Genomic DNA, 23,187 nt, shown 5'->3' on the forward strand with positions numbered 1-23,187 from the left:
GTATGCTGCATTTGAGTCCATCGCTTCTGTTCGCGAGCGTAATGCCCGAATGTAGTTTGCCATCGATTTCTTAAAACGTGTAACGTCTTACTGTCAACTACCGCTACCTGTTTAAAGATGTCCACCGCTGATTTTTATACGCTTTGGTTTTTACATGTGCACGTGACAAGAGCTGTTGCAACGTCACACCGCAGAGGAGGTGGCACGCGGGGTCAAGGTTTTCTGTCCTGTTTCAGAGGCTGATGGGAGCGCAAGATGGAGGAATATGCCAGAGAGCCCTGGTAACTATCAGTGTTGAAGGCTGGGAGGGAGACAGGGGCTGTAAGTCCACATTTCGAGGGCACATACCTTTCTATGGGAGGAGTGGGGCTTGGATAAGTCCTTTCTCACAGTTGAGGTGAACTATAACTGCTGTCCTTACCCAGAGGATGGTAGAATATACCATTCACCAAGGGGGCAAGTGTGGAATCTACCATTGTGAGAGTGTGGGGGCGGGCTATGTCTCACTCCCAAAACTAATGAAGTCATGTCCTCCGTTCCACAGTAGTGGTTATGACTACAATGAAATATTCTCTTAAAGTACTAGTACTTTTCTTCTAAACTTTCCTACCGAATAATAATTCTTGCTGGTCTACAAGAATGGACCATAAATGTAGTTGGGACACCTGAATATTTCATCACTATGTAAACATTCTGATCTGCTCTCTTCATGGAGTCTTCCCGCAAACCTACATTTATCACTCATAATAGTCTCTGCCTAAGGGTGTAAGCTATTCCATGCTTGACTGGTACTTTTAGGACAAAGCCAGGTGTCAGTATTTTTTCCATGCCAATGGGATGTGGCAATTTCAACCAGACTAGTATCATGTGGTATGGAAGCCGAGCTGTTTTTAGGTCGAAGCACGACCTCTGCTTCAATGCGAAGCATTGATAGCAGAGTCTGCTTCGACATCTATTGTGATCCGTTATTGGGAATGTGGACAGGAAAGGGTGCACGAGCGCAGAGTAGCTCAGTTTTCACTTCGTGAGCGCGCACGGCGCCGTGCCCCTCTCCTGTCCACATTCCCTTGCGCAAACACTCTACACTCACGCATGCGCACATACACAGGCATACACAGGCACACACACTCTGCATACACACACGCAAACACACACGCAAGCCCACGCGCACACACACAGACACACAACAGACACGCACACACACACACACACACACACACACACACACACACTCGAACACACGCGCGACCCCCACGCGACCCCCACCACTTACCGGGCTCTTTCGGCGTGTTCAGTGTGTCATCTACGGCAGCGCTGTTACCAGGGGGCAGGACTTCACTTCCGGGGCTCCCTCCAGCACCTGGGAGCCCCGGGATGCGGAGAGGCCATCAGTCGGCCGGCTCCACTTCTTCCTCGGCGGCTGTGGCGGCGGGCGGGACTTCCTGCCATATTGCAGGCCCCGCCCCCGTCTCAGGCAAAAGTGCCTGACTTCCGTTTCACTTATTAAACATTTTAACACACACGGATTATTGGCAAAAAAGCTGAAAATAGAACAACTCTCTTTAATTTGTACATACCTTACAGTGATTATAATAATAATTTAAGCAATATGACATTCGTATTATGGATGACATCCCAAGAGTGTGACTTTCAGTATCAAATACTGGCAGTTTAAAATGGCCGCCACGTTCTCACCATCTCGCAGGTTAAGGCTTTCGACACATTTCGTTTTTCAGTCTTTCTTTTCTTTCACCTGGAGTTAGGGAATTGGCAGTGCGCGTGCCCAGAGTAAGTTGCACGCACAGAGGCGGAAGTGCGCATGCGTAGTTACCTTTGTGCTGTGTACGCTCAACCCCAGAAGGGGGGGCCGGGTTCCTTCGCACCGTTCACGGCCTCGAGTAGCGTGAGAGGAAGCTGTAGCTATGGTGAAGAAACGGAAAGGCCGAAATGTCATCGACTCGGATACGGAGGACAGCGGCAGCGATGAGAACCTGGACCAGGTGAGGCTTTGGAGCTAAGCTTCTAGGTTTGTTTGGAAAGGGAGCGCGGGCCCTGCCTCGGTTGTGTGTTTTCCTGGGTGCGGGATAATGGGGCTTCTCTGCCGGGAAGTTATTTGCCCTTAGTGTTGACCTCCCGGTTATACTGGACAGACGCGTCGCAAACTCCTGGTATCGGCACTGAGAATTCTTTGAAGCGATGAGGACTTCTCACCATAAGACAGATGTGCATCTTTACTCAACTGGCAGACTGGTGGCGGGAGATTGTCAACAGCATTCTTGGTCTTAGGCTCAGATGTGCAACGTGCACTATCACCTTACCATATGTACCCAACCCCTGCCTTTACAACAGCCCTATGCTTAAATACACTGAGTGTATGGAGTCTTGTTTTTAATTGCTCCCTCCAGCTCTCATCCTCAATCTCAGAATGCACGTGGATATTGATGTACAATGGACATGGAGTTTTGCATGTCTCGCTTCACATAAGCCTAGATATTAAAGACGACGTTTGTCGGCTTCGGATTTTGTTGTTGTCGCGCGTTCTTGTGTTTTTTGTTTAAAAAAACAAACTATTTTTATGCGATTAGTTGCTAATAAACGATTGTCACCCCTTCTCGTTATAATAATGGGTACCATCGCTTCTGTCTGTGTTTCTTGGGACTGGTCTGCAGCTGTTTCTCCTCTGTGTTATGGTGAAGTGATGCTTGTTAATAATTGTGGTCTAATCCTACAATGTATAGCCACATCCAAACAATCTATAGCTAACTGGATAGTTTCTTGTATCACATTATGCTACCAGTTAGCAAACAAACCATTACCTGGCAAACCTAGAACGCACTCTACCAGAAAAAATGCAGGTAGGTTGACTAAAAAATGTATCGATAGCTGACATATGTAGCACAGCTAAGTGAAATTCACTAAAATTCGATTCTGATGCTCAATCCGATGCAAAAATGCGTCAAGAAACCCTAATTAATCTCTTTTAAATAGACTATTCTTTACTCTGTTTTATCGTTTGTTCACCCTCACTTGTTATTTTCAGAAAAAAAACAATTAATATTGCCTGACAGAAGCTTTTCTAAAGACTTGAATAAGCTTGCTATTCTATTCTAGTGTTTATGATTATCAGTGAAGATCCTAAGATGCAGAAGAAAAAGTTAATTACTTGGTCGTCCTGGTTATGCATCATAGGAATTTTAACTGAAGTCATATAAAACCCAACCTAGTCCTCTGCTGGTAAGGTTGGTCATTAGAAAGCAAATTAACTGCATAGATGTTCAATACCTGTGTTACAGTAAAAAAGAACTGACTTCATGGGGCAACTTGCCAGTAAGGTGCACTCTGGGTTGAGGAGCCTTCTGAGTTCTTAAAGGAACAGCTTCCTTTTTCTTATCTCAATGAAATCTTCTTCTCTTCATACATTGTTCTCCTTTCTACACATGACATGCTGCAATGCAGGCTTGAGACATATATTCAGGATCATTGTCTTCTTCCATAAAAAGAAATGTAACTTCGGCTAGTCTATGATAGGGTGTACCTCACCATAAAGACAGAGGCGCATTCACACCCTATTGGAATTTTAAATGGATTATACATACACGAAGAAGTGCTCCGGGGTCAACGCAGGAACGTCAGAATTATTGCTTGTTACTTCGGTGAACATTCCTACGTTGCAGAACCGGGACTACAAGCTAGAACCCTATTAATATTTTGCTGCCGCCCGCCTCCTTATGCTTGAAGTTAAGATCCCTTGTTCCAGAATAACACCTCTGTTGGGGATGTACTTATTTCCTCTGCTCTGCATTTCTTTCAGCTATTTAGATATCATTCCTATTAATATCCATGTCTACAGAAGACATGCTGAAACTTAATAGACCCTTTCACCCCAAACGACCCCTTTGTCCTAATAAATTTAATTATCCTAGATGATCTGTCTGGGATGATATGATCGCCATATTTTGAGAATAAGTGCACGTCTTCTTATGCAGGAAGCTACATTTGGAGGCTGCACGCCCTGTACCAAGCTCTGCATGGAGTATGCACACTTCCTTCAGTAAAATGCCCCATGGTTCCGATGTATTCCGCGTGCACCCCTAAATGAGCCTGCCTGGCGCAGAAGGGGTGAACACGCCATACTCTGTAGAGTACGTGCTGTCCCGAGACTAGTTCAGGCATCTGACTGGGTAAAGTGCAGCACTGAAAGGCGGATCATTAGTTCAAAACCACTTGTCCGTCTTTCAGTACAATCACTAGACCATCTTTCAGTGCAGGGGGGTGAGCAGCACGTGAGGCGATGACAGAGATCACACGATGAGGAGGCTGCCCTCCATCAAGACCCTTTGGGGCAGAGCAGCGGTGCCCTGGCTGTGTGTCCCCTACATACACAGTGCCCATGCCTAGCGCCGGCCCTGGGAACGCACTTAGGATCACAAAAAATGCCCTGCCATGAGCCATATTACAGAAGGGCCCACGGCTACTGGGTGCTCTCTGTAACACCCCCGAACTGATGCTATGTAGCCTTTAGGACACCTCATCTGATGCTATACATGCAGCTTTGCTGCATAATCTCTGTCTATGCATGCGGCCTAGAAATGGAGTAAATTCAAAGTGATGCTCCCTTCATCACGCCTAGACCTTGACACGACTACTATTTAGTGTTAGCTGAAGATACAGAGTGTGGTGCAATGCTTTCTAACTGAACCCCAGTGAAGAAGGATGCATGCTGCCCCACTCTGTATTTAGACATGACTAAACCCCCTTACAGCCACCTAACTTTGGAAAGAAAGAGAGGTGGAGAGTGTATGTGTGCACAGCATGTGTGAGGTGTATGTGAGGTGAGGGTATGGGGTGCCCTAACTGGTCGCACTGCCCTAAAGATAGCCCTGTGTGGCTGTGATGAGCTGTGTTCAATCACATTGCAGTGCTAAGAAATAATGGTAGTGGTGACCCAGAATGTCATTTAAAATCACATATCACAGTGCTGTTGGTGCTTCCGCCTTTCAGTGTGTACATCCAAGCGTGTGCACCATTCGAGGACCTGCCTCCGTGTGTGTGCAGAGATCTCAGGGGCATTATTTCCAGTATCAGTACATAATATTATTATTGGTTTTGAATTTGCCTCCCATTGTTAACACAGGTCCACAAGTACCAGAATGCATGTGTAAAACAACAGTACGAAATGGGCTATTCACGAGTACCATGGAAATAGCAGAAGAATCCTTCCTTTTTGTTCAGAGAAAAGAGAGGGATAAAGTGGTGTCTCTCATTACTCATATTCCTGGAAATCCTTTGCGGTTACAACATTGTGTGCTGCCTTGGATTGTGACTTTGTTTATTTTTGTTTAAACTTCTTTATTCATTTTAAGATAGACATATCACACATAAAAATGGCATACATTCCATAAACCCTACATAGGCTACAAGTTCAGTTTTACACATCTCGCAAATTCATTAAATCCATCTTCCATTTTAAGACAAACAAAGCATTTGCAATGCAATAGGTCTGGCATTACTGAATGTTTGAGTTATTGGTGTTGCATTATTATTAGCAATGCCAATAGCTCAAACTTTTATAATGCGAGACCTATTGCATTGCAAATGCTTGTTTTTACTTTTGTTGTAATACCAGTGGCTTGTAAAAGGAAAGCTCGCTGCTTAAAATGCTGTGTTTCAGTGAGATGGAGCAGTACATGCTCCCTTTCCAATGGTCATCGTGCCAGAATTTCTACTACCACAACATAAATGATCAGACATTCCTTTAACTAGTTCACCGTGACCAAGTAAATGTCATAGATCCGGTAATCTTATTGTCGCATTGCACTCAGTAGGATGACCCTCTGTCCGCACTTCTTTGCCACAGCAAGTATTACAACGGCACTGCGGTTTGCAATACTCAAAGGATTCATGGCTCCTAAGCATTCTCTTTCTTTTCTATACCTGCTCTTGAATCCTTTGCTTTCTCTTCGCACCCAATCTGTTTCATCTTTCTCAATGCCCACTCATTTCTCTCTGGTGTACTTCATCTGCTTTCCATATCCTTTAGGTACTCTGGCCTCCAGATACACTACAGCATGGGTACTTGCAAACATTTTCCCAAGGGTCGCAAAGTTTGGTCTGTGATGTGACTGAGGGCTGTGTCGATGCCAGCAGGTTGGCGATCCGGGGGCGGGCATGCTGTAAGGTGGGTATAGGGGAAGCGAAGCATGTACATCTAGTGGCCGAATTGCACAATATGAAACAAGAACACCTGGGATTAATCCCGGCTTCCCCACTTTACCAAACTGTGTGATCCTAGGCAATTGTTTCTTTTCACTTTCCTTGCATTTTCATTTATCACATATTATAGGACCTTGAAATATGATTTCAGGATGCACGCTTACAAAACCTCCTGTGTTTAATTTAATAAGCTATAATGTTCATGTAGCAACCCTGGCCACCAAAGGGTGCACATAACTGACTTGTCTCTTAGTTCACTATTGGCATAGTTGTCAGTGTGTGTTTGGGGGGTACATATTCCTAAATTCATATTTGAAAACTATCACTTAAAATACTTCTCAATGCACTGATATAGTCTGATATACTAATGTGAAATGGTTCTGCATGTTAAAGAAATATAATTTCTTAATTTTGAAGAGATCTTAACGTGTTTTTACACTTTTGCTGCAAGATGCCTTTGAAAAGAGTTGTGGTGGAGGACAACCTAGTTATTTTCTTTCACTTCAGTTAGCCTTTAAATACAGGCATGTCTGTATAATTTCTTTTTAACCCCTTAGCCGCGATTTCGTGGCGGTTCCGCGAAATGGGTGGGGCTGCGTCGGCCGTTGGGCGTTCACAGCACCAGCGAGGTAGTGCGCGCGACGGCCGACGGCAGCAGGGAAGGGGTTAATATTGGTGCTGAATCGAGTTAACAGCAGCCCAGTGCTCCTGTTAATCAGGGGGCTGCATGTAAAGGTCGCGAAAGCCACATGCATCCCCCCCACCCCGCCCCGGTCTGTATTTTGAGTATCACTACACTACAGGAAGGCATAGTCTTCCCCTTTGTCATTCAGTACTCTCTACTGTATACGCAGGACACCGGGTAAAGTTGCATGACCAGGAAATTAAATAGGTTAGACTTTCAGCTTCATGTTGAAGGCCATCATAATTTGCCTCTCATATGAAGGACACGGTTCAGCAACTTTGAGCACTGCTAATTTTAAAAGCGATAAGATAGTGTATGACTAAGTTAAGATAGACTATAAACTATATTGACCACTTTGGACCCATGAAACTGGAGATCTAATCCCAGTCTGCCAGTTTGACACATTATATAAATGCAATTACAATACAATTACAATACAATATGATCTGAGCTAATTGCATAAGCTTACTATTTGATTTGATGTGGAACTAACATGGTAATGTGCATGCTACTGGCTGCTGCAGGCAATGTTACTTCTTGCCAAAGACTGTTGGACATATTTTGTTTTATTGCCATGCTTTTAACTTGGACCATGTGCATTTTATCTTGTAGCTTTTACGAAATATTTGATGTGCACGAAAAGTGAATTTAAAAGTTTTATTCACAAGTAATTAAAGAGGTCCCATCTGTTTTATTGATGTGCTTCTATAAATCATTCTATCTATAATGATGCAACTTGATAAAAAAAACTATTTCTTCTGCATTTTACATTTAATGTTTGAATGTGCAACAATTGGGAGTGCTTACAGAAAAGTGAGGTGTGTGCAGTAAATACTATAGCTATAACTAAACGAAACAGAATGTGAAAATTGTGCACTTTTTTGCGATTTGAACTGCCATTTTCCCCTACTGCCTAAACGTTGGGGTTTTGTCTTAATTCTTAGAATTACTGTGCCCTAGTTACCCCGGGCACTACTGTTCGGGACAGAGTTCACCGGTCCAGCTTGAGCTTATAACCGGGAGTGCTAGGGCTCGTCTTTCAGAAACCTGTATCCCTGTGTCCATATCCTCTGCCAGGCCCACACTCTATAGGGCCCTGGATCTCCAAGCTTTTGTGTAGTTAGAGCCCACACTCTACAGGGCAGGGGTCTCCAACCTTTTGTGTAATAAGAGCTACTTACGTTCAATGGGAATCATTGTGAGCTACTAATATTATTAGTGTTGTCATAGTGACCACACTAGACAAGATGACAGTGGAGGCCATATACAAGATTACCGACAGTAATCACCTCAATGCATCGGCATGGTTGCCAGCTGTAATGTGAAAAAGGCTTTGTCAAATTGTAATGCTTTTACATGGGTAATACATAACAGCCATAGCTGCAATGCTCCTAGCATGAAAGTAATAAGTCTTGTTACATGATTTATCTCTCAAAATCAGCTTTCAGTATATTTTGGAAATTCAGCCATTTTCTCCAAACATCACCTTATAAGTTCTGAAATATGCACATTTTTGTCATGACTATACAATTTTGGCATACATACATTCAACCAAGCAAAAGGTTCTAATTTAGTAGGATGGTATGCACATAGGAGAGCTACTTATAGGTAGATTGCGTGCTACTAGTAGCTCATGAGCTACTTGTTGGAGAAGCCTACGATGGGGAAATGAGCAACTGCACTCCAGTAGCTGTTCCTCATATCAACTCTCTGGAGCTTTGCGTTCTACAGTTAAATGTATCCATAAGTGAAAGGGGGACAGGTAGCCTTTCTTTAGCTGCAAGTGAATTTATTTACAACTGAACTGAAAGTTCAGGGCCCGTCTGTTCATAAGAACCCCCTGGGCAGAGGTGGGAGAATGAACCTGGACACGAAATAAGCTATTAATCATACAGAGACTGGGGCAAGGAGCCCCAATTTCCCTTACTGCGGACACTAGTCATTCATTACTGAGCCTCTCACATGGTCTAGAAAGCATAGCTATCTCCCATCTGTCGTAGCAGAACTACCCCTCAATTGCTATCATCGGCACAGCTATTATTCACCTTTGCAAAACAATTCCTTGCTGAGCTGACTGTCCCCTTCCTCTGTATAGACAGAACTCTCATTCACTGTTTTGCAAACGGCAGAACTACCACTCATCTGTCAGACAGCTTATCTGCCTCACGTTGGTTACAGACAATTAGAGCTATGATTTGCTCCACTGATTTGTCCATGAACAGAATGTTCTTCTCTATATGATCTACCTGTGTGTTCTCTCCATATGCATCGATCACACCACGCTCATTGGTGAGCCCCAACAGGATAGGAAGCCCACACGCTCTTGTGTCTGTAGTGTAGCTCCTATTTTCCCAATAGGCTCTGCGCATTGGAATAGTACCTACAGTAGTAAAGGCCTAGGCCAGACGTTAACTAGGTCTACTACTGTCGAAACTAGACTTAATTTTTGGGTTTGCCAGCTAAGCTCAGAGTTCGCTAGAAACTTTCTCGAATGTTCAAGGAAGGATGAACTCCCCTGATTAGACAAGAAGGGATTTAGTTTCTGACAACCATAGAACATGACAACTTTGCTCTCCCCTAATCAAGAGTCAATCTCAAGAGTCGTGTGAGCACAAGGCAATTATTTTACTCAGTCAGTACGTGCATTCTTAGTCTCATCAGAATGTAGAGAAAAGGAAGAGACGGGCGTGTTCAATAAAAGATGTTATTTATTGATCAGTCTCTTTTCTCGTACAAGAGAAATGGATCGATATTATTGCAATACTTATAGTTAAGTAAAGTGCATACATTAGAAGCAATAGTATAAAATAATACTGTAAAAACATTGATATGGTTTCTGAGCCATATGATGTTTAAAATGATTAAAATATATTTACATACACATATACATTTGACTAAACGTACTCAACTGGTGTTTCTAAATACGCCTACCCCGTGTACCTGACCTAAGTCTAATGCGTGGGCGGGAATAGAAAGTTACAGTTTAAGTTAAGTTTGTTTTTGCCAAGTGAATAACTAAAGAATTCTCTAGGAGGGGTTATTCAGTTCTGTACCTGGAATTTAGGATGAATGAGGAATGGTATCTCTTTCTCTGCTCTCGATATTCCAGGCTGCCTGCGAGGGCTGCCCAGAAGCGCCGGTGCTGGGTCTCTCGGCTTGAGATAGCAGCGCGTCTCTCAGCGCGTCAGGAAGGCGGGGCTGCTGCCTGCGGGGTCTGCTTCTGCTCTCGGCTTCGGCAAGTATGGCTGCTCCGTCTTGTCACCACGCGTGTGTTTGCATAGGGCAAGGTCGGCAATATTTATACCTTAAAGGTGCCGGGATTGACGTAAGGATGGACATAGGTACGTCAATAAAGATGTCATACGACTTGCTCGTTAGCACATTCTTTACTAAAGTTCTCTGTGAAATCAAAACAATGGCCGCACGGATTATCCAGGTTGTCATAGGTTTGATTTGTTATGAGAACGTCGTATGCCTTATCAGGGGCTGGAGGAATGTCGCTTGTCTAATTAGATCTCAAGCGTTATGACCTAATCAGATAACACGTTCCTGTGCCGTAGTGTGACTGCGTCAGATAACGGTATCTGCATCATGGGGGTTTTCTTGCCTCATGGGCTGACTGTTAGTTAACTAGCTAGTAAGTTTAACCAGAATAGGGTCAGGAATAGGGGGATCGAATCAGAACCTATAGAAATACACGACACCCACTCCACGCTAACTATGGTCATATCTACTAATCTATGCATAGTATAACATAGTACAACATACTATAGAGTATAGTGTATACCTTACCACCCCAAAATACATAAATGCATTTCGAAATTTTCAAATATACTGAAAAAATTGCAGTCATATATATTGTATGCACTTAAGCTATGAATTAAATGCAAAAGTAAACACGCATTGTTATGCATTATTGCTTGTTGGTATATGAGAAATACACATGAAATGGCTCTTAATATGGCTATACAGAAAAAAGGTCGAAACCATTTCATCACATAAAATCTATTGCGAACATACCAGCGGGCAGCTAAAGTCTATAAAGTCTATAAAGTATCTAAAATAGAAATCTTAGTTCTCTAGGAATAGTCTCTTACTTTAAGCAGAAAATCAGTGTCCCGGGAAAAAATATATAGAAAAATATTTTAGGGGCTTGCTGAAAAAAGTTGCTGTCCGTGAACTGGATTGTAATTGTTCATGTGACTTTATTTTTAAAGTTGAAGGCCGAATTCAGGGAACGCCGTGTGCGAGTTTACTCAAAAGTCTCTATTTCTGTTCCGGAGAGAACATCATATCATTCAGGCTTTCGAAAAAACTGTCAACAGCTTCATGGGAAAGTTCCTCTAAGTCGGAAATAGGGGTAACCATGCATTCATGCGCATGATTGTCTCCATTGACATTCTGATTTGCATTGCTGACAGAAGGTCGTACCTGTTCGATGCTGCTTTCATCTTGAACTTCACTACTCTTCAATCGCAGTGGTGAAGATTCCAGGAATGCCGTCATCAGAATTGGCAGCCTTTGAGGGCAGCACAGTGCGTGAACCTTGGTAGGAACCAACAGTGTATCTGCATCCACCGGCGCATCCGATTGTAGCGTCAGACAGGTGTCTAACACGCATTCTTCTCCGCATAGCAGACACCTTAGTACAGGTAAAACACACCTTTGCCACATTGGTCGAAATGATAGAAACCAAGTCATGTTTAGGTCTCTAAGCCGGGATAGTCCCAGGATTTTTGATATCCGGTCCCGGTATCCAATGGCTAGGATCGTATCTTCCATTGTCGCGAGAGTTTGATCTGTGACATGGGTTGCCATAACGAAAAATAAGGACTAGGAATAGGATTCCTGCAATTAGTCCTAGGATCAGGGGAAGTCCGCCAAAAATCGAATGGACGAAGTCTGGAAAAATACCCAGTATGGCTTTGAATGGTGTTAATGCCATCGAAAATACTGTCTTAAATACCTTTGAGACCCCAGTGGTATCAGAAATATTTAAGATTTCGCTCAGGATTTCCGCGAAATGTACGGGGGAATTAGTTGATAATAATGTATGTATCTCTGCAGTCGTCCTTGCGACTTGTAGATCATACGTTTCTTTAGATGACGTGAGCCTTGTAGGCGTCTGAAGAAGCACTGTTTTCATTCTGCTTAAAGTGTCTATTCGAATAGAAGTAATTTTCAAACCGGGCCATGCCCTTGCCTCCCTGTCTGGAAAGGAGCTGGGAAACAAAGAACGTCCACAGCACTTGACCTTCGCCGTCGTAGTGACGAGATAAGGAGTCCCGGGCATAAGACTACAGCATCTGCGGTCTACAATAAGAATGTAACTCCCATTATAGAGTCTTTGAAAGAATGGTTCTATTTCAGTTGCAGGTGCGCCTTGCTGGTGACATGAAAGGTTGTATGAATTCCCTTCACAGGCTCCGTGCAAACTAATACCGTTACACAGAAGCGTGCCGCTTAGTGACATAGCACAATTGTTGCCACTAAGAAACACTTTCTGTCCTTTGTTACTGACACATGCATGTGAATAGGGCAGGTTCCAAGTTGTTTTAAGGTACCCCTTTCCCAATTTCTCGTACATGCCAGCCTGTATATATTTTTGGCAGTATTGAAACCTGAAGGTTGAGATTGGAATATTTATGATTCCGTGGATTATCCATTCACTGACAGGTCGTTCTGACATTGTCAACGGTAATCTTTCTAGTTTTTCAATGCTCAAGATTGTATAATCAGCACCCTTCTGAGCCATACCGATTTGTCTATCAGTAAGGTTAAAGATTTGAAATAGTGACGTTGTGTTGATTAAACGCCAAGGCACATAGCCTGAACGCAGATTTTGTAACGTCCAGCCAAGCTGTACAATAGAACGCAATTGTGACTGACCATGTTGTAATAACAGTAAGTCTTGCGATAATATATCGATTGCTGAAGACACAATGCTGTCCAATGAAAAAATTCTGGAGGACAGAGTCATTAACCCATTGTCCACTACAGAAAGTGATTTTTCCAAATTAATACGGTCAATTTCCCGTATTCTTTCTGCTGTTTCAATTTGAGTAACCTTCCAGGCCTCATTGTATGCTGCATATACAGAGGCTGCTATGAAACGCTTTTGACGCTGTTTGCGTGGTCCCATTATGAAATCACGCAAGTCAGCACCATCAGTAAGTAAAGTTAGGTGTTGCTTAATTTCAGGCAGTGTGGAAGTTTGTAGCCATTGAAGGCATAATTTGCCCACACTGTAGGTTGTTATTATCCCTGGGTGATGTCTTTGGGGATATCTAGGGTCTGGCCTGTTCATTTTGAAACCCTGTGTTTTATTCAGGAATCTATCTTGACAGTTATTTGTATCTGTGGGCCAGATCAACCATTGTTTCCAATCAGGATGTGTTCTGTTTTGGTTAAGTATATGGTTTATGTCTATTTCTTCATCTGTTTCAGAGTTATTGCTAAACATTGTTGGCTTTGGAATAGACAGGGTATTTAAATCTTTGATTTTGGCTAAGCCAAGACAGGTGGTTTGTTGAACGGTGTCATTTAAAAATATCATTTGTTCTGGGATCATGCAGGCTCTAAACAAAGCTTCTATACCCTGTACTTGCCATTCTTTTGTACCCCAAACACTTTTCAAATCAACATGTTTGTCCCAATAATCAAATCCAAAAGTATTCATTTTTTCAAAGAAAGAATCTGAATATATCAATTTTGTGTTGGTTATCATGGTTTTCATCCCTGTCTTGTTTGACAATTTGTAATAAAATGTTTCAGCATTAGTTATGTTAAAACCTGAAAAATATGAATATTTGCCATACACGGTTCTAGAGCTCCCTTTTGGAGGTGTAGCACAATGTTCCCATTGATTAAAATTTAAAACATTTCTAGGTTGTGCAGATTTATGCAAGAAATGGTTACCATAATGGTTATAGCAGTACATGCTGTCATAATTTGTAGAACCCTGCAAATAATCATGTTTTGTAAATTTAGCAGACATTACTAAGTCAGACATCATATTGTTTATACTTTCAAAGTCCCAATCATCAGCAAATGAGTTTGGTTTTGCAAAGTCACTCAAGGAGATCTTGATTTGGTGTGGATATTTCAGGATCTCGACCGGACCATAAATTTCATAGTCAGTGTTGTCCCAGGCTACCCCACCAGGTATTGGAATTGCTGTGAAGTTGGCTGAAGAAAGTTCTGAAGAAAGTTCTCTTTTCTCGACGTGTGAAGATGTGTGTGGTTTGAGGACCAAGTTGATGTTCTGACTTGCTGTGTCCATTTTAGCATATTTTCCCTCAATGAAGCGTCCCAAGGTAAATACCATGATGAGCCAAAGTATGAGGATAAATGCACCAAAACCCACCCAAAATTCAATCCATGGAGAAACTAGATATGTTTCTTTCAGTTGTTTCAAAAGTTCCTTAGCTTTGTCTTTAAAGGATTTTGATGATGGCTGTGTCTTTTGTTCGCTGAAGCCGTCAGAGGAATCATCGAAGTTGATGAAGTAACCGGATGCAGTTCTGTCAATTGTTCCAATTGGTTCAGGATTTTTGTTTCTCGCATTTTCACTTGGTACTTCTGTATAGATTGGTGTGTCTCTGCTAAATGTCTTTATTTGGGTTTTCAGAGGTCTAAGTTCTATTGCATTGTTGCATAGTCCTTGTTGTTCTTCCGTAGGCGTTTCGAATGTGATGAGCCTCTTTGATAGGACCTCTGTACTGGTAGCAAACCTTGGTGTTCTGCTACTTATTGGGAGTCCACTTGGCCTACTGTTGGTTATCGGCCACATGTTGTGGTTTTACCAGGTCGATGGATACAACTCGGTTCTCCTTTTTTCCAGCAAGTGGCGGTAGTACAACTGATCTTGTCCCGTTGACAGACAATACAGGAACTGCTTTTCTGTAAGAAGGCCCAAATTCCTTCTTTACCGCGATCTTCTCCCTGACTAGATCCCCGACTTTTGGAATCCAGACAGGTCTTGCTGGGACAGGTGGTGATTCTTCAGTGGTCGTTGGCTGTTCTTTCAACTGTATGTTGCTCAGGTCTTTTCTTGTTTTGTTTAAGTCCTGCAAAATAGCCAAACGGTCTTTGACATCAAAGCCTTTTTCTGTTACCACTGAAGTCTGACTATCAAGGTCAGAGATCAACATCCTAGTTCCGAATAATAATTCGTACGGACTGAATCCCTTCAGAGAATTTCTTGGCAAGTTATTAAGACTACGTTGGACACTTATTAGATGTTTGACCCACCCAGCTCCCGAACCTAATATCCTTTCTATTATAGATTGCTTTCTGTCTTGGTTTTTTCTTTACACCATCCCATACCCTCAGGAAGGAAGTGAGAAGATTCCCGCTGGGCTGTGCTCATTTGGCCATTCTTTCCCCCCCCAGGCTGGATTGCCTGAGAAAAGGAAAAAAAAAAATGGTCGAACGTAGCATGCTCTTAGCGTATATGCCATTTAGACTCGCAAATCTTGTATAACAGTCCGGACGTCAGCCGAGTGTTGTGGATCTACATTATAAGTGGGAACTAGCCTGTATATGTTAATCGCAAGCCATTCTTTTTAGTGGTGATGTTATCTGCCTTGATACGACGAGGTATTAAACTGCTTCTCTCCCCACTGCGATCTCTGTTGCAGTTTGGGCAGTTTTTTACAAACATGGTGTAGTGCAGGCTCATGCCTGGCCACCAGTACCGTGATTGTAATTCTTCCAGAGAATCCTTTAATTTAAGGTGTCTGAGACCCTCGCCCATGTGTGCGTCTGCGATTAACAAGTTTCTCCTGTCCATGTTTGGAATCACTCTATCCCCCACTCCAGGGATTCGAGCAAAAGGAATGGAGTTTGCATCTATGATGTATGTGTAATTGAGTGGATAGTTGATCGGTAACGCCGAGCAGTCGCCTTTTGATGACGTTTTTACTGCCAGCAATGTTTCGCCGTCAATGTATTTTAATGTACGCTTTTTTCGATCTACGGGAGCCGGTTTACTGGCTGCCGCTGCGGCTGTTTCAGCCAATGAATTCCCTACAACGTGAACGCCATCACGCTGGTGACTCAGTGAGTGTGTCACGTGAGTCTTTGGTAGTTCTTTTTTCAAAAGAGCTACCTGTTCCCAGAGCAGTCTCTGCTTTATTGGTGCATCCGTGTCATCTTTGTAATCGTTCTGAATCCAGGTCTGCAAATCCTTGTTATATGCTTTGACGCAGAAATATGAATCTGACACTATAAGTGTCGGGAATTCGCGATCCGCATTATCTAGCGCCATTTTCAAAGCTAATATTTCAGTTTGTAGTTCTGAATTAGTTTCTACTGAGTGTGATTTTGTTAATAGAGGTCTTAGTTTACCTCCGTGCCACACTTCTTTTGTAATCTCACATGTGGGATTGTATGCATGTTCTCCCCAAACGGAGGGTTGAGCATGTCCGTCTGTATAGATTACACAGGCGTAATGTCGTAGAGGCAGAATGTCGATTGGCAGAGGATACGTTTTTTCATATTTTAGATTTTTTAATTCTTCTAGTTCTGGATCAAAGAAGTAATATACTTTGTCCGTTGTGATTGAATTTACCCATTGTAACCATTCTGGATCCAATGTTGTTGTTGGTAAATTACACGGTGTTGTTAATGCCTCAAAAGCTGATTCTGCTGTTCTGACTGTGATATGTCTACCGTCAGCTATGTCTTTTTCTCTAGCTATTGCGGTTTGAACTGCTTGAACAATTTTTCCTTTGTTGTTGAATCTCTGTTCAGCTTTTGTGTACAAATGTGATTTGAATGCAATTGGTACCTTATCTCCCTCATTAGAGGTTAGGTATGTGAATCCGTATCTCCCTGGGATGACTCGGATCACAAGGTTGCGTGTATTATCACGGGTTTCTAATTTTGTTTTAATTAGCATGTCTGTTTGTAAGGATCTCAAAATTTCTGTGTGTGCTTGAGTCCAACTGGATCTTTTAAAGTCTGGTTTAATTAGATCGTAAAGGGGTTTGACCCTTTCTGCGTAATTTGCAATGTAAGTTCTTCCGAAATTTAGGAAGCCTAGAATTGACTGTAGGTTTTTTAGTGTTTTAGGAGCTTGGATTACGGCACATTTCTCTAGGAAATTGTCTGCCAGGCTTTTGCCTTCACTTGATAACTCATATCCTAAGAATAGGACCGTCAGATGGGCAATTCTAGACTTTTTGAAGTTGAATTTGTAACCCTCTGCAGCGAAACCAAGTATTATGGTGTTCACTCTTTTCAAGTGAGTCTCCAAGTCATCATCTGTTAAGTAAATGTCATCGACATAAGATAATGCTTCATCATCATATAGTTGTAGTAATTCTGTTACTCTTGCTGAGAATACCCCCGGGCTGTTCTTGTATCCCTGGGCTAACCGACAGAATTGTTTTTGAGTGCCATTTACTGAAAATGCAGTTAAATATCTGCTCTCTGGTGCTATGTTTTGACAAAAGAATCCGTTGGAGATGTCCAAGGTTGTTTTGTATTTTTTGCGCACTATGTTATTCATTAGTGCAGCACTGTGTGAGTTTTGCACTGCAAAAGTTTTGCAACATGTGTTAAGGTGTCGGTAATCCAAAACTAGACGGTACGAATTGTCTGGTTTGGAGACCGGAAACAAAGGATTGTTCATTTGTGAGGTGCAAGTTTCAATCACCCCTTGGTATTCTAGCTGATCTAGTATTTCATTTACTTGTTTTTTAGCTTCTTGCTTAATTGGGTACTGCCTTTGTGCAGTAGGTTGTGATTTTAACTGGACTTTGTGAGGAGGAGAATCCTCATCCCATCCTACATGATTTTTATATAAAGCAGGTGCTAAGGCCACTGCCCACTTTCTAGCAAGTGTATATTTTTTATGAATCGGTATTTGATTCGAGAAGGCAGGCATAATTACTTCTTCGCCATGAGGGCACTCCCTGACAAACTCTGGTGGCCAGTCTTTTTCAGCTAGAAGGATGTCATAGCCCTTGGATAGGTTATCCCAAAATAGTCCCCTTATTTTCCTAGTCTTATCTCCCTCTATACGTAATGTTATCTCGTATATTTTGTGGGGCTTGCTAACTCTGGTATCTGCAGTTTCCACTTGAAGGTATTCATTCGTGTCCACTGTCTCCAGATGATTCATAAGGACTTTGCGAGCTATGCTCACCTCTGCTGCGCTGTCTAGCATTGTCTGAGCCCATTCTCCGTTTTTCAGTTGTGTCCTCAGTATTCTCGGCATTGTTAACTACCTTGATACTGGCTACCTTCTTTTTTGGAAATTGTGATTTCTTTTTCAGTTGAGCAGGTTCCTTGTCTTTGGACTTGGCGTGCTCTTCTGATCGTCCTCTTCTTTCCGATTTCTGCGAGGAATTCTGAAAAGATTGAGACGGACGTGTATCAATGTCTTGATATCTATCAGGTTTTTTAATATTATCCCTATTTCTAAGGTTATATCTATTCCCAGAGGGTTCACTCTGAGGTGACCTTTGTCTCGGGTTCGGAGATTTCTCTCTTCGCCTAGGAGACCTTCCTCTGGACTGGAATTTCTTTTCTTTACGATTGGATTGTTTATTTCCATCCCAGTTCTTTTTTGGTGAATTATTATTAAAAAATATTTTTTCTGGACTTGTAGTCAGTTGCGGTTTTACTGGTATTCCACCTAGACTATCTCTGCCTAGTTCTTCATAGGATTTTTCTATGATTCTGGCAATTTCAGCTGGTTGGTCTGCTATATCTGTCTCTTTTAACCTCTGGCGGATCGCCACGTTTGCTGCTTCACCCTTTATGTTGGCTAGTAATATAGCCGAGACCTGCTTGAAGTCTTTCAGTAATTTCATACCAAGAGTTAAAGCAGGTTCTGGACCGTATTCATCTTGAATTTGTTTTAGCACATCTGGTATCACCGAAATGGATGGAACACCGTGCGTTTTTGTATAGATGGAAGCAAAGACTGTACCCCAAGTGTCACAGTCCTCAATGTGTGGTGCGATTCCCATTGGGAGACATATAGTCAGAATCCTGTGTTTTTCTAATGGGGTGGTGTCAGGAAACACCGCCTCTATTTGGGTAATTTTCTGTGCCAACCAGAATGGTATTTGTTCCCGTTTAGCTGGAACTTTACCTAGGCAGGATTGGATGTTCTGTGGTGTGATTTTATTTGTGTTCCCCTGGTGAGGGGTCAGCTGTGGAATTTTAATCGCTGGCTGAATTGTTGAAGTCCGCATTACATACTGAACTAATTGTCTATGAATTTTTAGTAGTTGTTTTAGCTGTATTAATAGCTCTGCTGCAGGCATTCTTTCGATGTCTGGATGTGGTGTGTATCCGGCTAGGACTGGCCACGTTGCTCCTGGTCTTCCTAAAGGACCGAGCCTTGTAATGTGATTGTTATGTATTAGGGCGCCATCAAATAAGAGCAAATGCTCTTGGAATTTGAGTGGTACTTCCACCTCCTCGAAAGGAGTGTACGTTTCAGGAGGTTCCTCTACTTTGTAATAGTGGAAGTACTTTGTTACAGCATTTGCTGCTGGAAAATATATCCATGTATAGTATACCTCTGTCTGCCGATATTCGTGTGCCTCAATTACGAATATGACTGTGCCACCTCTAGGTGTCAGTCCATTTTCTATAAGTTTTAAGGTTATAGATCTCCTTTTAATGACCGGAATAAGTATTATATCCGCGTCTGCTGCTTGCATGGTAGCATCAGCATCTGCTATTTCAGTAGCTAATCTAATTGCCTCTCTTTCTCCATCGCTGTCTCCCATTTTACTGACAGGATGGTATTATTTTTGTTTGCAGATCAGGTTTCTTTATGGAAACAGAGATTAGGTGCACAATATTTTGGAACTGTTTTATCCTTCAACGTTGACTAGACCAAGAACCATACATAGGAGTTCCCTCCTGCGAGGTTTTGGAGGATATTATAACCTTTCACCCACTCCAGACGTCTTTGGAGTATTTGGGAAAAGGGGTCTGAGTGAGAAAGCACGACTGAGTTACTCTAAATGTCTTACGTTAGTTTTATCGCCCTTTCCAAACGCGTTGGGCGCCATGTAGTGTAGCTCCTATTTTCCCAATAGGCTCTGCGCATTGGAATAGTACCTACAGTAGTAAAGGCCTAGGCCAGACGTTAACTAGGTCTACTACTGTCGAAACTAGACTTAATTTTTGGGTTTGCCAGCTAAGCTCAGAGTTCGCTAGAAACTTTCTCGAATGTTCAAGGAAGGATGAACTCCCCTGATTAGACAAGAAGGGATTTAGTTTCTGACAACCATAGAACATGACAACTTTGCTCTCCCCTAATCAAGAGTCAATCTCAAGAGTCGTGTGAGCACAAGGCAATTATTTTACTCAGTCAGTACGTGCATTCTTAGTCTCATCAGAATGTAGAGAAAAGGAAGAGACGGGCGTGTTCAATAAAAGATGTTATTTATTGATCAGTCTCTTTTCTCGTACAAGAGAAATGGATCGATATTATTGCAATACTTATAGTTAAGTAAAGTGCATACATTAGAAGCAATAGTATAAAATAATACTGTAAAAACATTGATATGGTTTCTGAGCCATATGATGTTTAAAATGATTAAAATATATTTACATACACATATACATTTGACTAAACGTACTCAACTGGTGTTTCTAAATACGCCTACCCCGTGTACCTGACCTAAGTCTAATGCGTGGGCGGGAATAGAAAGTTACAGTTTAAGTTAAGTTTGTTTTTGCCAAGTGAATAACTAAAGAATTCTCTAGGAGGGGTTATTCAGTTCTGTACCTGGAATTTAGGATGAATGAGGAATGGTATCTCTTTCTCTGCTCTCGATATTCCAGGCTGCCTGCGAGGGCTGCCCAGAAGCGCCGGTGCTGGGTCTCTCGGCTTGAGATAGCAGCGCGTCTCTCAGCGCGTCAGGAAGGCGGGGCTGCTGCCTGCGGGGTCTGCTTCTGCTCTCGGCTTCGGCAAGTATGGCTGCTCCGTCTTGTCACCACGCGTGTGTTTGCATAGGGCAAGGTCGGCAATATTTATACCTTAAAGGTGCCGGGATTGACGTAAGGATGGACATAGGTACGTCAATAAAGATGTCATACGACTTGCTCGTTAGCACATTCTTTACTAAAGTTCTCTGTGAAATCAAAACAATGGCCGCACGGATTATCCAGGTTGTCATAGGTTTGATTTGTTATGAGAACGTCGTATGCCTTATCAGGGGCTGGAGGAATGTCGCTTGTCTAATTAGATCTCAAGCGTTATGACCTAATCAGATAACACGTTCCTGTGCCGTAGTGTGACTGCGTCAGATAACGGTATCTGCATCATGGGGGTTTTCTTGCCTCATGGGCTGACTGTTAGTTAACTAGCTAGTAAGTTTAACCAGAATAGGGTCAGGAATAGGGGGATCGAATCAGAACCTATAGAAATACACGACATGTCAAGATAATAAATGGGTACATAAAGACAAGGGAGACCATGCCACAAGGAGGTGGAATACCTGGATACCACTTCCCTCTGCAGATAATAACCACTGATAAAATGGCCTACCTCGGCTGACCCAAACAACAAATTACTCTGCTACACCTGTTTCCAGCCGAACAGACTGATGATAGACTCAACATAAATATGCTCCGCAATGCACGCATCCCAATATGCCCCTGAACACTTCACTAACCACTCAAAGTGCAGTTGTACTTCATATAGCATAAGGTCTACAAAGACCCTGCACAGACAGAATTACACTGGTTAAACAGATGGTCAAATGACCTGCACCTTTACTGGGATACAGCACACACAGACCATCCTAAAAACACCTCACTGAAACACAGAATTGGTCAACAGGTCTCACTTACAACCTCTTGGCTTTGGAATGCAACTACAGGGAGAACCCAGCTTCAAACACATCATCTCTCTATTTTGGCATGGTCTGTCCACAGACTGCTGCACAGATGACCATTATTGGGCAAATCCCCATCTATAGGATAGGGTTGGAGTTTTGGTCAGCTACTAGGGTCTGCTATCTGCTACATGAAATAGACGAGAAATATGCCACCAGCCGCAATGTAATGAAACAAAAAAGGTTACAGGGTGGATCCAATTGTATCAGTGCACTCGATGCAATCAACATAGCTTGGAAGTACAATATAGCATTAAAAAAAGTTTATTATTCCATGAATCATCTTTTCATTAAGTTCATTTAGAAAAATAGAAGTATGACATCAAAAAGAAATAATAGCATCTATATCTAAAATCATATGACATAGCGCTTAGATTTCCTAATGTAGAACAAGCGAGTTCGATATTGGCATCCAATGCTGAAATTTGCAGGCCTATTCACAGTCTATGTCAAGGTAAGCAGCCAACACGTATTTCGGGGGAAACCCCACTTCAGGGCGATTAACAACAAGACGTTGCTCCTCTCTTTAATTTGTTCTGGAAAGGCATAGCAAGAGTTATGCTTCTACATCAATAGAGCGTCCTGTTTCATGTTATAGATAGCTAAATCGCTGAGCTCTACCATCCAAGATTGAAACTCTGAGATCAAGGGGGCCATCCAGCTGGTAAATGAAAGTTTGACAGACCCTGAGCTTGGTTGGAAGCATTATTTGTTGCGCTCATTAGTCCTTTTGATGGAGCTCCTGGTCGGGGACGTGATCTACAGTTTTTACTGGTGAGTCCGTTAGTCATGGCTGTGTCCCACCAGTACTTGCTGTGGTGTTCAAATAGTGAGCACCATTTGTGGCCCTGGAGGGCCCAAGTCCTACTCTTCACATCCAGGATAGGTGCATGGGGCACTGCACAGTCTATCATTGGTCAAGTGTAGCAGGAAATGGCCAGAGCTCAGTCACCTGCACTGTGGCGATGGGCTCTGTCAATAAGAATCTTAAAGAGAGCATGGTGCTGACTCAGCTCAATTGATCTGCATGGCAAAGCTCAAGCTCTTCAGTGATTTTTAGGTTTTGCTGGCAATGCGTACGAAGTACGCATGCGCTAGCAAAATCCTTATGTTTCTCTGTTGGGTCGGGTATCCGCCCCCTCCTCGCCCCCTCCTCCCATTGGCTAGCTCCATAAATGGAGGCTAGCCATTGGGAGCCGGATCTGTCCGTCAAAGGCCGGACCAGATTCGGGGGCGTTCCCGAGAATTTTTCCCTTTTGGCCACGTCATGCAGCAGTGGGCGGGGCTTTTTTTCGGGCTCGTCGAGGTTTGTTTAGGCCATTTTGCGGCCGACCGCCGGCCGAGGAAGTCCAGGTGAGTCTTCCCTTTCCTGTCCCCCCTCCCGCTGTTGGTTCGTTTCCCGCCCCCCCCAGT

General features: G+C 42.8%; 1 protein-coding gene across 1 annotated transcript in view; it reads left to right on the forward strand.

Moving 5' to 3' along the window:
- Positions 1 to 134: 134 nt before the first annotated feature.
- Positions 135 to 23,187, forward strand: part of TIMM17B (translocase of inner mitochondrial membrane 17B) — a 57,491-nt gene continuing 34,438 nt past the window's right edge. The window contains exon 1 of the mRNA XM_078664726.1: positions 135 to 281. Coding sequence (XP_078520852.1) covers positions 256 to 281 — 26 coding nt within the window. The 5' untranslated portion in view covers positions 135 to 255. The remainder of the gene's footprint in view (positions 282 to 23,187) is intronic.

This window comes from Lissotriton helveticus, chromosome 10, assembly GCF_964261635.1.
Source record: "Lissotriton helveticus chromosome 10, aLisHel1.1, whole genome shotgun sequence".
Lineage (NCBI taxonomy): Eukaryota > Metazoa > Chordata > Amphibia > Caudata > Salamandridae > Lissotriton > Lissotriton helveticus.